Below are 16,404 nucleotides of genomic sequence, written 5' to 3'. Positions count from 1 at the left end.
TTAATTCATCATTGAGTAAAAATGAAATTCTTCTAGAAAATAAAGAGATATAATATTTCCTAACATATAAACCTATGAAAAAAACAATTATTACCATAAAAGTTGACTAATTTGAAGAATTAAAAAAATTAACATATAATCCCTTGTTACTAAAAATAGAAAAAACTAAAAATAGACAATGCAGTGTTCAACAGAAAGGGAGACCATAAAGCAAGATTTACTGCCCTTGCTTCAAGAGTAAACTTTACATAACTATCAAGATTTTACACCAGATTGTTGTTGCTGTTGTTGTTATTGTTGATCAATGGCGACCCCTTGTTGTATTTTGGTTCAAGGTTACCCAAGGAAGCTTCCTGTAAAGATCCATTGAATTTGGACTGGTAGTTTTAGAGATGTTTTTTTAAAGCAAAAAAGGAAGTTGGCCATTTTGTAATTGTTGTTGTTGTTGATCAATCGTGACCCCTTGATATATTTTTGTAGAGGGTCACCCATGGAAGCTTCCTGTAAAATTTCATTGAATTTGGAGTGGTATGGTATGTGTCACAAATCGTCTGCTAATTGGGTGTTTGCACAAGGCGTGATATTGTGTTCTTGTGCAGCACCCTGTGAAGTTCTATGACCTTGTTTACAATGATAAGTGTTGTTTTATGATCTCAGATGTGCTTAATTGACACTAACTGGCACTAGTTGATATTAAACGGATTGATCATTAATCCGTAGGAATTGATCGTCCAATCACAAGTTAAGGGTCGTGCAATCAAAGCTATTAATGACCAATCGTATTTTTGATGAATATGCATGAAAAAATTATTGCTATCTGAACAACAAATACAAAAACAAATTTGTTTATCTTTTCAATTTTCAATCAAATTTCCATAATTTTGCATCTTATAATTGTGTTTTAAATTATTAATTGTTATTCCTGTATCACGACTATGAAAATATGCCTCCAACATTGACTTCAAGTGTTTGGAAGTATTTCACAAAATCCGAGGATGGTAAAAGTGTTGTGTGTCAACTGTGTAAGGTTAAACTGGTATATTGTGGTGGAACTTCAAATCTTAGAAATCACATGAAAAAACACCCCGTATGCAGTCCACCGACAACACCTTCAAAGTCCACCATGAGGCAGACGACTCTTGACGTCACCATGTCCACTCCTCCGCAGTTGCAGGCTGCCACAGCCGAAAGACTTACGCGAGCGATGTCGGACTTCATACGATATGTAAACATGTTTAGTTTATTGATAAATAAAAAAAGTACACGCATGTAAATAAAGAAAAATCAGATCGTCTTTTTGTCTTCTTATCTTTTCCGCAACTATATCCTTCATTACAAAACACCGCTGAAATTGTAGGTATTGCATTAAATCAAAACAATGTAATGAAATAAAATTACAATCGACTATCAAATAATCAAAGCGTCATTTAACATGAAACCTGCTGATAAATAACAAACTCGAAAGCACGTGGCAGGAACCTAGCAACCACCTCGGCCGAAGTGACTATCAAATTCGCAAGGTGTTTATGTGGTATTCATCATGAGTTTTATGACATAAAATGAGTTTTTTAGCTTTGATTATAACATTATAAATTATTAAGACTGAGAAAGAATGAATGAAAAAGTGAAATTGCCATATGACGAATTATAAATTAAGTGGACAATTATGTCAAATAACAGAAGGTGGGTGACATATAATAGGAAATTTACCTATTATGAAAACAATTTGATAAGAGTATGGTATCCGGTTTCCATCCCTACTTATTATGCTAACTGGCAGTATCATGGCAGGCATATTGTGTTAATCTCTGCCCTCCAGCAATGTGTGACCAGCCAATTGCAGTTTCGTTATAACAAATTTATGACCTTACGTGGACATGCAACTTTTAGGCATTTTCTTTCTGTTATTTCTTTCCAAAGCGGTATATTGTTGGGAAAGCGGAAGGGTGCTAGAAGGGTCTAAAAAGGGGAAGATTTTGTATCCTGCTAGTAGAGTTCACACGTCTGGTTGTGAGGCCAAAAGTGACATCGACACCAGGATGAGTAGAAAGCTCACCTTATTCTTTTGCATAGTCTAGCTTAAATTAATCAAACCTTATTTTTGATGATTGAACACACAGTGGTTACATCTCCTTGCCATACAATTTTTGTCAAACATAATGTGCTAATTAAAACCCTTTATTAAATTGATTATTTCCCCATTAATTGGCTCACTTGAATGAAAATATTCTGACAACCAAGTTAAGTAGCACCTACATGCTGCTCTGAGCACTTTAGCCTGAGAAAGAGATGTCAGCACAAACACCCGAAATGTGCATGGCAGAAATGCTGATGTAATAGTAATTTACACAGTAAGACAATTCCAACAAGAAATGCCGCAATGTGACGAAACCAGGTTTTCTCTGATTGACAGAAGAACGCCTTCATTGTGAGATTCAGTTTCATCTGGGTTTTTTTTTCTTATTTAAGTAACACTTAACTTGACCTTGACCTGGGCCCCAAATGCAATCCCATCAAAGTCCTTCACAAACTCTTTCTACATACCAAGTTTGGTCAAGATATGTCAACCCTCACTAAAGTTATTCAGTTTTAACTGTTACCTATTGTTTGTAACAGTGACTTTGACCATGACCTTAACCCCAGGGGCCTGAAATGGAATCCAATGAAAGGTCTCCATAAACTCTTCCTAAATACCAAGTTTAGTAGATATGTCGACCCTTACTCAAGTCACTCAGTTTAAGTTTAATACCACCCACCTGCTTAACCGCCCACCCTCTTGCCCAAATAATGATGTATGTCTTTCTAATAAAAAGGTTTCACTATGTAAAAACCTGGTTAAAAATGTGTATAGGAGATAAAGGACCAAACTAGAAAGAATTTGAATTTCAATCGCTATCACTTTCTAACAAAATCGAGCCTAAACCAACCCACAATGACATGCCATTCAAGTTTAATTGACATGACCCTTAATCGGATAAACGCCACCAAAGATAATTACCTGCTTTAAAGAGTCACCTGCCTTATCGGGCCACTCCGAATTCCCCCCCTCATATGTTTTTACTATATAAAGTCAACATATAAACACTAATTAGCGGCCACTAATCCCTTGTCACTGACACTTCTGCTTGTTAATTGCATACTGAAGTTTAGAGGAAAGAACGACCGCCTCGAATATTTCTGTCATCCAATGACAATGCATATTACATCACACGATTGGCATGCCCGTTTACTAATCCGAAAATCATGTTTATAACACGTTGGTGAATGTTTTGATCAGAATTGACATAATTAATATAGATACTTACACAAATACGAACTTAATTATTTAATAAATACCTACAAAGAACACCGGTTATTATGAATTTACAGTTTGCATTGACAATCAAAGGTGTGAAACGAGATACGATGTGTATTAATTTCCCTATTAATTTTCAAAGTGCACAGATTTATCTATCTACGAACGGATATTTACATTTTATTGTTCTTGATATATTAGTTTTTTAAATTTTTATTATGGCTTAAAAATAAGAAAAAGCGAAAGTGTTTGACCCTAAAGATTGTGTTGAGTTGTAAGATTATTAGAAAATGGCCGTAGTGCAAGAAGTGTTGACAAGAAATTTAACTGTGGAAAGACTCAAATCAATTTCTTGCTTGAGCGTAAGCGTGAAATGGTGGAGGAATACGAGAACATAAAACATTTATTTAATGCATTTTATTCATAAATTTGAAATAAAGTTATTTTATCTTCTTTAATAATAATAGTACTGCTGATACTGATAGTGAGGTTTTGGTTAAGATGCATGATCGACCTCTGTTAGAACAAAGTTTAAGTGGCGGAAATGTCCAACCTGGATTAAGTGGCCAACTGTCTTGCCACTTTGAATTTTTCCCAAGGGTGGCCACTTAATACATGTTTGACTGTAACAAAAAAAAACAATTTAAATCCAAGCCCACGGGCATTAAATTTTGTTTGTCCAGTGTTGTCAAGTGACTATAACGAAGTCTGTCAAAACAAGAAGTTTGTGTACTTTTTACATACATATATATAAGGTGGCATTTAAACAAAATACTTATATCATGCTACTTATTAGGGAGTCTACTTTTTATATGCAAAACTTCATTTTGGTACATCAACCATGCTTAGTTTTTAGAATAACATAGGGAAAGATAGGTGGCACTCCCCAAAAGACGTCAAGCAAAATATGCATTAAATTTTGACTGCGTGAGAGGAATCTTCTTTAAAATAGTATTAATTCTTGTTCTTATTTTCAAATTAGTTTATATGGCTTAAAATTATTAGTTCTATAACAAGCTGTTATAAAAAGCTTTAATATGCAACTTTCATTCAGAACTAATAAACAAGTACAGCTGAAACAGTTGTCTTAAATTTTGTTAAAAATATAGCAGATTACAAGTGTATCCATTTACTTTAGCACATTAACGATTTTAAAGTTACCAATGATGGCATTAACAACTTTGTTAGCTTCATCTGCCTGGTGTGCAATTTACAACAAAATTTTGCAAACTTCTTGATCAACCTTGTTAATCTTTAACTGGTTATGAAAATTCATAGGGTGTTAATATCAGCCTGTTCTGCATCATGTGAATTGGGATCAGATAAGTATATTTTAGTCTAAGATCTCGAAATCACAGAAATGCTGGTCCTATTGTCTGCATATAACTGTCTACCATGGATGTTGCCATACATACAGTACACTCAACGAGTTAAACCCACTTTCCTCGCTCACTCCGAGGGATAAAGTCGGTGATCGCGGGTTTCCTCCGAGGGTAAAACTGTTGCCCTCGCTAAAATTCCCCCGAGTTCCTCCGAGTGGCTGGCTTACCGCCGAGTTTAATATGAACGATAGCGTTGAGAATTGTCCGATTTTATGATCCCGCGGCGGAACTCGGAGTCTAATCAGATAAGCAAGAAATCATTCTTGTTTAGAAGTTATTTATTTTTATGCTTATGCACATTGTTAAGCGTAAAAGATTCTTACATGTACCCACGTTTAATTTGTATTTATGTCCGTAAACGCCAATTAAATATTGTCTTGAATTATAAACATTGAATCATTAAAGTATTATAATCCACTAAGTTATTGCATCATAAAGCAGCCGACTATTTACACGATTCTGAACCATGACCTCTGACGTCAAGCGCGTGATCAATACAATGTAGAATATACTATGTATTATTGGTGGTTTAAAATAGCTATGACGTTTCATAGAATTTTCCACAGAAAACGAGGCAAGAAGGCCTTCAAAACCATGCGCTGTGAACTTGGAACGCGTGTTTGACCTCCCGATTTTCCGAAAATGTGTAACCTAGAATTTCTCGGAAGAAATATGTTTATCAGTCATTAGCAAAAACACGTTTATAAGATGCATGTGAAATACGACTGCATTCTTGTGGTAAGCTAACTTAATGCAAAACGGGCAGAGGAAAAAGAATAATAGCAATTTACTGGAGCCGTCGTAATCGGTTGAAAATTTTAATAAAATAAATATAACTTTAGCGTAGATTCTTATCTAGTGTCCGCAGAGTTTCGCGGAGTTAACCCCTCCGAGGAACGCCGATCAAGTTCGTAATTCATCGGTTGACTTATCACCCTCCGAGGGCCTTAATTTCAAACTCCGAGGAACGCGGACAGTGGATAAAATAATTTTGTTGTCCGCGATAGCAAAAATCCGCGGAGGGAAACGGAAAGTGGGTCTAACTCGTTGAGTGTACTGTACACAACATGAAAATAAGAATACAATACACTTAAATACACTTACAGCATTTTGTTTTGTCGTCTGGATCTGGATTTGTATTCCCTTTACATACACATTTGTTGGTTGTTGCCTGGCAATCAAAGGTGTTGACTTCACACGTTCCACACGTAGTTCCACATGGATCATCGTAGTAAACTAAAACAAAAATGTTTGTCAATGTTAGTCAAATGTGTGTTTGATATGCTTTAGGTGTTTTGAAAATAAATGCATTATCAGTGCTCCAGCTAGCCCGTTTTTTGAGGGCGGTTCGCCCATTCCTTTTTTTTACCGCCCTGCCCCCTTTTGGGGTAGAGCCTTTTTAACAAATGCTCTATTAGCGCCATCTATCCCGTAAGTGCCCTTTTTACTATTGAAATCATCACGAAAGATTGGCAGCCCTTAATCTGCTGTCATAATTGAGACTAATTACGTAACACTTATGATAATAGTGCTCCCGTTAGGTGTCACCATGCTGCCCCATTTACTGCTTAAAATATGCTGTACTGCCCTTTCATCTTCACATGTGCCTTGTCCGTGTCATATGACAGCTTATTGTGTATTTGTGTAATGAGCAGACGACCTGTGTATTCATAATCGGTCATCTTCTAATGGGATAATTAGGAAGAGCCTAATAGTGAAACATCGCCAGGAGGTGGAGCTATTGAATGTCAGCCAATCAGAATATACATTGAGAACTCGTTTATTCAATGATAAAAGTTTGTAAAATGCGATAGAGAATGCGAAGGCATGGTGAAAAATGTTGTCAAGCACTATTAAACCTTTTAAAATAACTGTTAATTGTATTGTACAAACGTGACTCGCCATTTTAAACATTGTTGATTTGAAGCAGACAGTCACTGCCGATTTGTAAACATAGGAAAGTAGGCACTAATACAATCAAATACATCACTTTTTCTGTAAATAATTTGAATGTTTATTTTAACTTATGATGAAAATTTCTTTGTAACCTACAAATATATTTTGATGCTTTATGTAGCGTTTACCTATCATGTCTACGATCATGTCAAAATTCGCCAAAACTGCCATTTTGTCAAAACGAATTTCGGCGTACTTTTATCAGTGTTCTATGTTTTATAAGTGATTTTAAAGCTGCACTCTAACAGATTGAACGTTTTGACAACTTTTTTCATTTTTGACTTGGAACGTTCCAATTTTTATGTAAGACTGCTGACAAAAAATTAGATCGCAGATTTTTATATACAGTCGAAACTCGTTATGTCGACTTTGTCGGGACCTAGGGGAAAAAGTCGAGATAACGAACATTCGACACAAACGAATTACAAAAAAAATATCACCAATCCCAACACATTTGAATTTGATTGAAGTCCACCATCTGACTTTTTCAATTGAACAGTCTTTTTACAGTTGTGAAAACAACAAACGTATTATTGAAAAATGAAGTTTTTTTAATTCACATTTATGGATTACAAAAAACAGGTATAAAACCACAATGACATACACTTGTACATTGTAATGAAACAGTATAGCACATAAATAGTACATTTTGTATGACTGTTTGTTTTGTACATGCAGTATAGAGAAATTTCTTTGTCACGTGACTTGCAATGTTGTTGAATTTTCCGATGATGTCATCGGCGTCCCTGTAGCAGTTCAATGAATAGCTTGAGCAATAAATTGCTCTTTAATCAAAAACATAAACAAATGACTTTCATTATTCACACTTACCAATAAACCTCCACTTATGACAGTTCTGTTATTTTGACACGCACGGTAATTTAGCGACACGCCGCAAACCGTCATGAATATTTTCGCACCTACAACTCAATCTACAGTTCGACATAAGAAACAAGGAAAATGTGTGAAATTCGACCACAAGGACTGAAATATGAGGTCGACATAGCAAAAAAAAGAGATAGAAAAATTGACACAAGCAGATTTATTTTATATAGAATAAGAAGGAATAAATTCGGGACCGGAGAAAAAAGTCGACACAACTGGAAAGTCGAGATATCCGAAGTCGACATAGCGAGTTTGGACTGTATAAGTTAAAAAAAATAAAAAAATAATGCATTTTTCTTAAACCGTTAGAAACGGTTTAAGCCATAAAACATAAATTTTCGATCGGAAATATGAAAATCTACAATCTGATTTTTTGTCAGCAAACTTATATCATGTTTATTCAAAAAGTTGCTCTTTCCAAGACAAAAGTTAAAAAAGTTGTAAAAATGGTATATCTGTGAGAGTGCAGCTTTAAGCAAGGGCAGTGATTTTTATTGTCATTTTATTCTAAAACATCAGCATATTAAACATTATTTTAACAAAGACTTTATAATAAAGGCCATCATTTTTTTATTAGATGATTTATGAGATTTAAAAAAAAATTGAGTTGGGAGGGGGGGGGAATAAAAATAAAATAAAAAAAAGTGAGTGGACGACAAATGAATAAAAATACAAGAGCTGTCACAGTATGTGACGAATGCCCCCGAATGTGACATTGACCTATGAACAAGGTCAGTACATGAAAAGTTGATCTTGCCTTTACATGTCAAATACATATGGCAAGTTATTTTAAATTGCCTCTGAACATAAAAAAATACCACCCATACTTGCTAACCTACACTGTAATATGTCCTTATATTCAGAATTCCCTTGTGAATAAACACTTAGTGTATCTTTCACCTTAGAGGAAGGGACATGGGTCTTGCACGCGACACGTCGTCTTGGTATGTGGAACACGTCTGGCAAGTTATTTTAAAATCTGTCCATACAAGAGAAAGTTACCGCCCGGACACGACAACCTATACTCTATGTCCTTATATGCAGCACTACATTGTGAATAAACACTAAGTGTGACCTTGACCTTTGAGGTAGGGACACAGGTCTTGCACGCGACACGTCGTCTTGGTATGTGGAACACATGTGGCATTAGTTATTTTAAAATCCGTCCATACAAGGGAAAGTTACAGCTTGGACACGACAACCTATACTCTATGTCCTTATATGCAGCACTCCATTGTGAATAAACACTAAGTGTTACCTTGACCTTTGAGGTAGGGACATGGGTCTTGCACGCGACATGTCGTCTTGGTATGTGGAACACATGTGGCAAGTTATTTTAAAATCTGTCCATACAAGGGAAAGTTACAGCCCGGACACAACAACCTATACTCTATGTCCTTACATGCAGCACTCCATTGTGAATAAACACTAAGTGTGACCTTGACCTTTGAGGTAGGGACACGGGTCTTGCACGCGACACGTCGTCTTGATATGTGGAACACATTTGGCAAGTTATTTTAAAATCTGTCCATACAAGGGAAAGTTACAGCCTGGACACGACAACCTATACTCTATGTCCTTATATGCAGCACTCCATTGTGAATAAACACTAAGTGTGACCTTGACTTTAGAGGTAGGGACACGGGTCTTGCACGCGACACGTCGTCTTGGTATGTGGAACACATGTGGCAAGTTATTTTAAAATCTGTCCATACAAGAAAAAGTTACAGCCCGGACACGACAACCTATACTCTATGTCCTTATATGCAGCACTCCATTGTGAATAAACACTAAGTGTGACCTTGACCTTTGAGGTAGGGACACGGGTCTTGCACGCCACACGTTGTCTTGGTATGTGGAACACATGTGGCAAGTTATTTTAAAATCTGTCCATACAAGGGAAAGTTACAGAGCCGGACGGACGGACGGACGGACGGTGCGATTTTAATATGCCCACCTTCGGGGGCATAAAAAGTACCCAAAGGTGTTTGTTTTTTTTACCCTTCATTTTTAACTCAGAATATTGTTTTATATAATATGTGTATTATGCATGTTTTCTTTCTACTCACTTACTTTAAAGATACTTAAACAGCTGTTTTTTTGCTTTACACTTCAGAAACATATTTGTGTACCAATAAAAAAAATACATATTGAAACAAGAGGCCCATGATGGCCATAAATCGCTCACCTGAGTAAAAGAGTTTAACTTTCGTAATCAATATAGCTTAATATTTGTTCTCAAAGAATATCGAAAAACATACTGGTCAAACATGTTGCCTGAATAATCACTTACAGGACTTGTCACAGTTGCCTGCACACTGACAGGACTTGTCACAGTTGCCTGCACACTGACAGGATTTGTCACAGTTTCCTGCATACTGACAGGACTTTTTTCAGTTGCCTGCACACTGACAGGACTTTGTTCAATTGCCTGCACACTGACAGGACTTCGTTCAATTGCCTGCACACTGACAAAACTATGTTAAATTGCTTGCACACTGAAAGAACTTTTAGTATAGATACACAAACAACTGACATGACTTCGTTCAATTGCCTGCACACTGACAAAACTATGTTTAATTGCTTGCACACTGAAAGAACTTTTGGTATAGATACACAAACATTAAACAGTGCACCATCCAATAAAACTTATAAACTGCCTTAAGCTCTAAAATTCAAATATCAGAACACATTCAAATTCTATTATTGCTTCTTCCATCTAGGACAGCATCACCATCCTTCAAATTTTAATAATCAAATTTTTCAGTGTAAGGCTTATTCACTATCCACACAGAAGATAAGAATGTAGCTTAGAATAATCTACATGAAGTTTACAATAATCTACATGAAGTTCTATTGAAAAGTCTGATTATTAAATTTATCATTTTAAGTAAAAATAAAATTTATGCTAAAGAATAAAGTGTATAATAGTTATTTTAATCTATGAACCTAAAAAAACTTGCTGCCCTTGTTTCAAGAGTAAACTTTACATAACTATCAAATTTTAACAAAATGTATTTATAATGAACTTGTAACCCATTGGGCGAGGCCAATTTTTCTCCAGGGGCATAATTTGAATAAACATGGTAGATAACCAATAGACAGTGTTACACACCAAATGTTTAACCACTAGGCCTAATAGTTTTTCCCAAAAACAGTTTTGTATTTTTTCCTTTAGGTTGCCATGGCAATAAGAGTTCTGCATGGAATTCATTTCTTTGAACAATTTTAAAAAAGCACCAACCAAGGATCACTACTATGAAGTTTCATTAAAATTGTTCAAGCGGTTTAGGAGAAGATGAGTATAAGCAATTGTTGACGCTTTTCCTTTAGATTGCCATGGCAACCACCAGAGTTCAGCATGGAATTCATTTCTTTGAACAATTTTGAAAAAGCACCAACCAAGGATCATTCCTATAAGGTTTCATTAAAATTGTCCAAGCCGTTTAGGACAAGATGATTATTATAACAAATTGTTGATGCTTTTCCTTTAGGTTGCCATGGCAACAAGAGTTCAAAATAAAATTCATTTCTTTGAGCAATTTTAAAAAAGCACCAACCAAAGATCATTCCTATGAAGTTTCATTAAAATTGTCCAAGGGGTTTAGGAGAAGATGATGTTAATGACAAATTGTTGACGTTTTCCTTTAGGTTGCCATGGCAACCAGAGTTCTGCATGGAATAAATTTCTTTGAACCATTTTGAAAAGCACCAACCAAGGATCATTCCTATGAAGTATCATCAAAATTGTCCAAGTGGTTCAGGAGAAGAAGATGATTATAACCAATTGTTGACGCCGAACGCCCGACGACAGACGCCGGACATAGACCGATCAAAATAGCTCACCTTCAAAACATGTCAGATACTGTGAAATCATTAATGTTCGTGGGACATTAATGTTCGTGGTTTTCGTGGGTGGGGTGATCCACAAATTCAAGATCCCACAAAATATAGTCCTTTTATTCACTTTTTCAATTGCCTTGTTATGTACATACTATGACATTAGCCCGATTATTAGGCCAACATTTATAGCAGAGGCATCTAAACTACAGGGTGGTGACAAATGTAAATCGACTGGACTATTCTTGTAAAAGACCAATAACAAATTTATATTTGTATCTTCTTAATTCTGGATTATTTATGTTTGAAATTGATATCATAGTGATGCATACCCAAATTCTTTTTATACCCAGAAGGGGATGTTGATCGCACTTGCTGCGTCATCTGCAGCTGCCCGATCTTCTAGGACATCCTTATCAACTAGAAAATCTGCTGCGAATTGCGATAATGTAATCTGAAGATCGATTAGTTTGATACAAGTTTCTTTCTTCCCATTTAAAACAGTTTTTATACGAAAATAATTTGATACTGCTGCTGGATAAAAAAAGTCGTGACAGTGATTTCCCTTGTTGAGCGAAAACACATCGTAACAACTCAGCCTTTTCTGGCAAGCTTGGAAATAGCCGAGTGCAGTCCGAATGCCTTATGACAAAGGGAAATAATCGCTGCAGGGAAAAATGAGTGACGATTTTTTCTCTCTATTGCTCCTCATTTCCTAGGTCGGCATACTAATTAAAAATAAAACATTTCATGATGTCTTTTATTTTTATTTCATTTTCACAGAAATTAGGGGTGGCAGGTTTGAAAATCATTTATTTAAAAAACTCTGGCCTAAATAGCAGCCAGGCTGAATATAACATTCATACCCAATCCCACTCCAGATAGTACCAAACTAAGATTCGTCCCCAACATATTTTTTTTTTTGTATTTAGGCCAGAGTTTTTTATCTTTAGATTTACAGGAAATTTTCCAAAAAGTTGGGTGAGGAGGAGGATATAAAAAAAAATAATGAGAAACAAGAAGCCCAAAATAGCCTATGCTCTACTGGCATGGCTCTTGTGGTCATTTTTAATCCAGAGCATGTATGTATGGGTAAAAGGCAACAGACTATAGTTCACATTTTGTGTTTGGGTTACCTGAAAACGTTGCCCGTTCAACATCTGAGCCCAGAAAATATTGTAAGCAGATTAGTTTCATGAACTATTTTAACATGTGCCAAGTAAAAGTCATCTGACAAAAAAAAGCTTTCAAAACTGTACTCATGGTAAAAATTTCTGTAGTTTTAAATTTAAAAAAAAAAGGTTGGTCAAAAGGTCAAAGTCAAGGGCATCCGAGGACAACATTTATCAATTTGAACAAACATTCACAAGCAATTGTGCTGAGATGGATGCACAAACACACAAAAAGATTTTCAAACCTTTCCCAATTTAAATTTACCAAACCTGTGAACCCTGGGCATGGCCAGTAATGACCCCAGGTGCATAACTTGAACAAACATTCACAACTAATTTTGTTAAGATGAATGAGCGAACTACAGACACTTTAGAGCTAAAAAAAAAAATGGCCTTTGGGCTTTCAACAAGAACAAGGCAGAGTAATTCACAAAATCAAGTGCAGAACCAACAAGAGCTGTCACAGGATGTGACGAATGCCCCCGAATGTGACATTGACCTACGAACAAGGTCAGTACATGAAAAGTTGATCTTGCCTTTATGTGTCAAATACATATGGCAAGTTATTTTAAATTGCCTCTGAACATAAAAAAATACCACCCATACTTGACAACCTACACTGTTATGTCCTTATATTCAGAATTCCCTTGTGAATAAACACTTAGTGTATCTTTCACCTTAGAGGTAGGGACATGGGTCTTGCACAGGACACGTCATCTTCGTATGTGGAACACATGTAGCAAGTTATTTTAAAATCTGTCGTTACAAGGGAAGGTTACAGCCCGGACACGACAACCTACACCCTATGTCCTTGTATGCAGCACTCCATTGTGAATAAACACTAAGTGTGACCTTGACCTTTGAGGTAGGGACACGGGTCTTGCAGGCGACACATCGTCTTGGTATGTGGAACACATGTGGCAAGTTATTTTAAAATCTGTCCATACAAGGGAAAGTTACAGCACGGACACGACAACCTATACTCTATGTCCTTATATGCAACACTCCATTGTGAATAAACACTAAGTGTGACCTTGACCTTTGAGGTAGGGACACGGGTCTTGCACGCGACATGTCGTCTTGGTATGTGGAACACATTTGGCAAGTTATTTTAAAATCTGTCCATACAAGGGGAAGGTATAGCCCGGACATGACAACCTATACTCTATGTCCTTATATGCAGCACTCCATTGTGAATAAACACTAAGAGTGACCTTGACCTTTGTGGTAGGGACACGGGTCTTGCAGGTGACACATCGTCTTGGTATGTGGAACACATGTGGCAAGTTATTTTAAAATCTGACCATACAAGAGAAAGTTACAGCCCGGACACGACAACCTATACTCTATGTCCTTATATGCAGCACTCCATTGTGAATAAACACTAAGTGTGACCTTGACCTTTGAGGTAGGGACACGGGTCTTGCACACGACACGTCGTCTTGGTATGTGGAACACATTTGGCAAGTTATTTTAAAATCTGTCCATACGAGGGAAAGTTACAGCCCGGACACGACAACCTATACTCTATGCTTATATGCAGCACTCCATTGTGAATAAACACTAAGTGTGACCTTGACCTTTGAGGTAGGGACACGGGTCTTGCACGCGACACGTCGTCTTGGTATGTGGAACACATTTGGCAAGTTATTTTAAAATCTGTCCATACAAGGGGAAGGTATAGCCCGGACATGACAACCTATACTCTATGTCCTTATATGCAGCACTCCATTGTGAATAAACACTAAGAGTGACCTTGACCTTTGTGGTAGGGACACGGGTCTTGCAGGTGACACATCGTCTTGGTATGTGGAACACATGTGGCAAGTTATTTTAAAATCTGACCATACAAGAGAAAGTTACAGCCCGGACACGACAACCTATACTCTATGTCCTTATATGCAGCACTCCATTGTGAATAAACACTAAGTGTGACCTTGACCTTTGAGGTAGGGACACGGGTCTTGCACACGACACGTCGTCTTGGTATGTGGAACACATTTGGCAAGTTATTTTAAAATCTGTCCATACGAGGGAAAGTTACAGCCCGGACACGACAACCTATACTCTATGCTTATATGCAGCACTCAATTGTGAATAAACACTAAGTGTGACCTTGACCTTTGAGGTAGGGACACGGGTCTTGCACGCTACACGTCGTCTTGGTATGTGGTACACATGTGGCACGTTATTTTAAAATCTGTCCATACAAGAGAAAGTTACAGCCCGGACACGACAACCTATACTCTATGTCCTTATATGCAGCACTCCATTGTGAATAAACACTAAGTGTGACCTTGACCTTTGAGGTAGGGACACGGGTCCTGCACGCGACACGTCGTCTTGGTATGTGGAACACATGTGGCAAGTTATTTTAAAATCTGTCCATACAAGGGAAAGTTACAGACCCGGACGGACGGACGGACGGACGGAGTGATTTTAATATGCCCACCTTCGGGGGCATAAAAAGCAAATTGTCTCCCTTAATCCTAGACTTGAATTTACATGTACATGTGAACTTGACTAAAAATAGGATCCGCTCATGCAGACCTGCATGGCTAAAAATAAGTTGACTAAAAATAGCATTAAAACTTTCAAGACCCATAATCAAGGCATGCATGGGCTGATATGGCTGCTTTTTGAAAAGAACCAAACTCTAATTGATATCTAAATACTGTACAAGATTAATCGAGATACAATCAAAACTGAAGACTGTATCGCGTTAACAAGAAATTGTTTACAGACGCACGGACGCACATACTACATTCACATTACCATCGCATAAGCTCTTGTGGCCTTTGGCCAGTAGAGCTAATAAATAAAAACAAGCAAATTCGTTGAATTTATATCCCCCGCCTGATTGGCTTAAATCTAGGAATGGAAATCAATTGTTGGTGAAATATATATACGAGTTTGATTGCAACTGTTTGAAATAAAAAAAACTAGAGCTATCACTGGTGATTAATACACTCGAACGCCGCCTCTCATTATGATTTATCATTGTATGAAGTTTTATGCTATTCCATCCAGTAGTTTTCCAGTTACTGTCCAGACAAAAGTTTAACAAAAACAAGAGCTGTCACAGTATGTGACGAATGCCCCCGAATGTGACATTGACCTACGAACAAGGTCAGTACATGAAAAGTTGATCTTGCCTTTACGTGTCAAATACATATGGCAAGTTATTTTAAATTGCCTCTGAACATAAAACAAGAGGGCCATGATGGCCCTAAATCGCTCACCTGAGTAAAAGAGTTTAACCTTTGTAATCAATATAGCTTAATATTTGTTCTCAAAGAATATTGGCTGGTCACTTTTCATTAAGTTAAATGGATGTTGCACTAATTAGTACGCCATTCAATATCTCTGTACGGTTCCATCAATATGCAAATATGAAATTAAAAGGGACCAAACAAAATTATTTTAATACATTCGAGAGAAGTCTATGCAAGGGTGCTTCAGACCAAATTTGGTAAATATCCATCAAGAGGTTCACAAGAATAATCGTTTTTTACTCTATTTTTAGCTGAAAGGGGCCAAACAAAATTATGTGAACAAATTTAAGAGAGGTCCATGCAAGGACACTTCAAACCAAATTTGCTGAAGATCTATCAAGGGGTTCATGCGAAGAAAATGTTAAGTTTTTTTTTACTAATTTTAGCTCTGGTGGCCCTTAAAAGGGGCCAAACAAAATTATTTGAAAAGACCTGACAGAGGCCCATGCTAGGATGCTTCAGACTTGAAGATCCATCAAGCAGTTAATAAGATCAAGTTGTTTAAAGGTTTTTCTATTTTTTGCTCTGGTGACCCCTAAAAGGGGCCAAACAAAACCATTTGAACAAAGTTGAGAGAGGACATGTAAGGATGCTACATA

General features: G+C 36.8%; 1 protein-coding gene across 11 annotated transcripts in view; it reads right to left on the bottom strand.

The window, feature by feature from the left end:
- Window positions 1-16,404, bottom strand: part of LOC128234064 (integumentary mucin C.1-like) — a 122,969-nt gene that overhangs the window by 52,673 nt on the left and 53,892 nt on the right. For 8 of the 11 annotated variants that reach the window (XM_052948035.1, XM_052948034.1, XM_052948038.1 and 5 more), the window contains exon 4: window positions 5,782-5,913. The exons of the other annotated variants lie outside the window; for them this stretch is intronic. In XM_052948035.1, coding sequence (XP_052803995.1) covers window positions 5,782-5,913 — 132 coding nt within the window. The remainder of the gene's footprint in view (window positions 1-5,781; window positions 5,914-16,404) is intronic. 11 annotated transcript variants of the gene reach the window in all.

The sequence above is a fragment of the Mya arenaria genome, chromosome 5 (genome assembly GCF_026914265.1).
Source record: "Mya arenaria isolate MELC-2E11 chromosome 5, ASM2691426v1".
NCBI classification, from domain to species: Eukaryota; Metazoa; Mollusca; class Bivalvia; order Myida; family Myidae; genus Mya; species Mya arenaria.
Note: the sequence above shows the minus strand (reverse complement) of the source record. Positions and strands in the feature narration are given on the sequence as shown.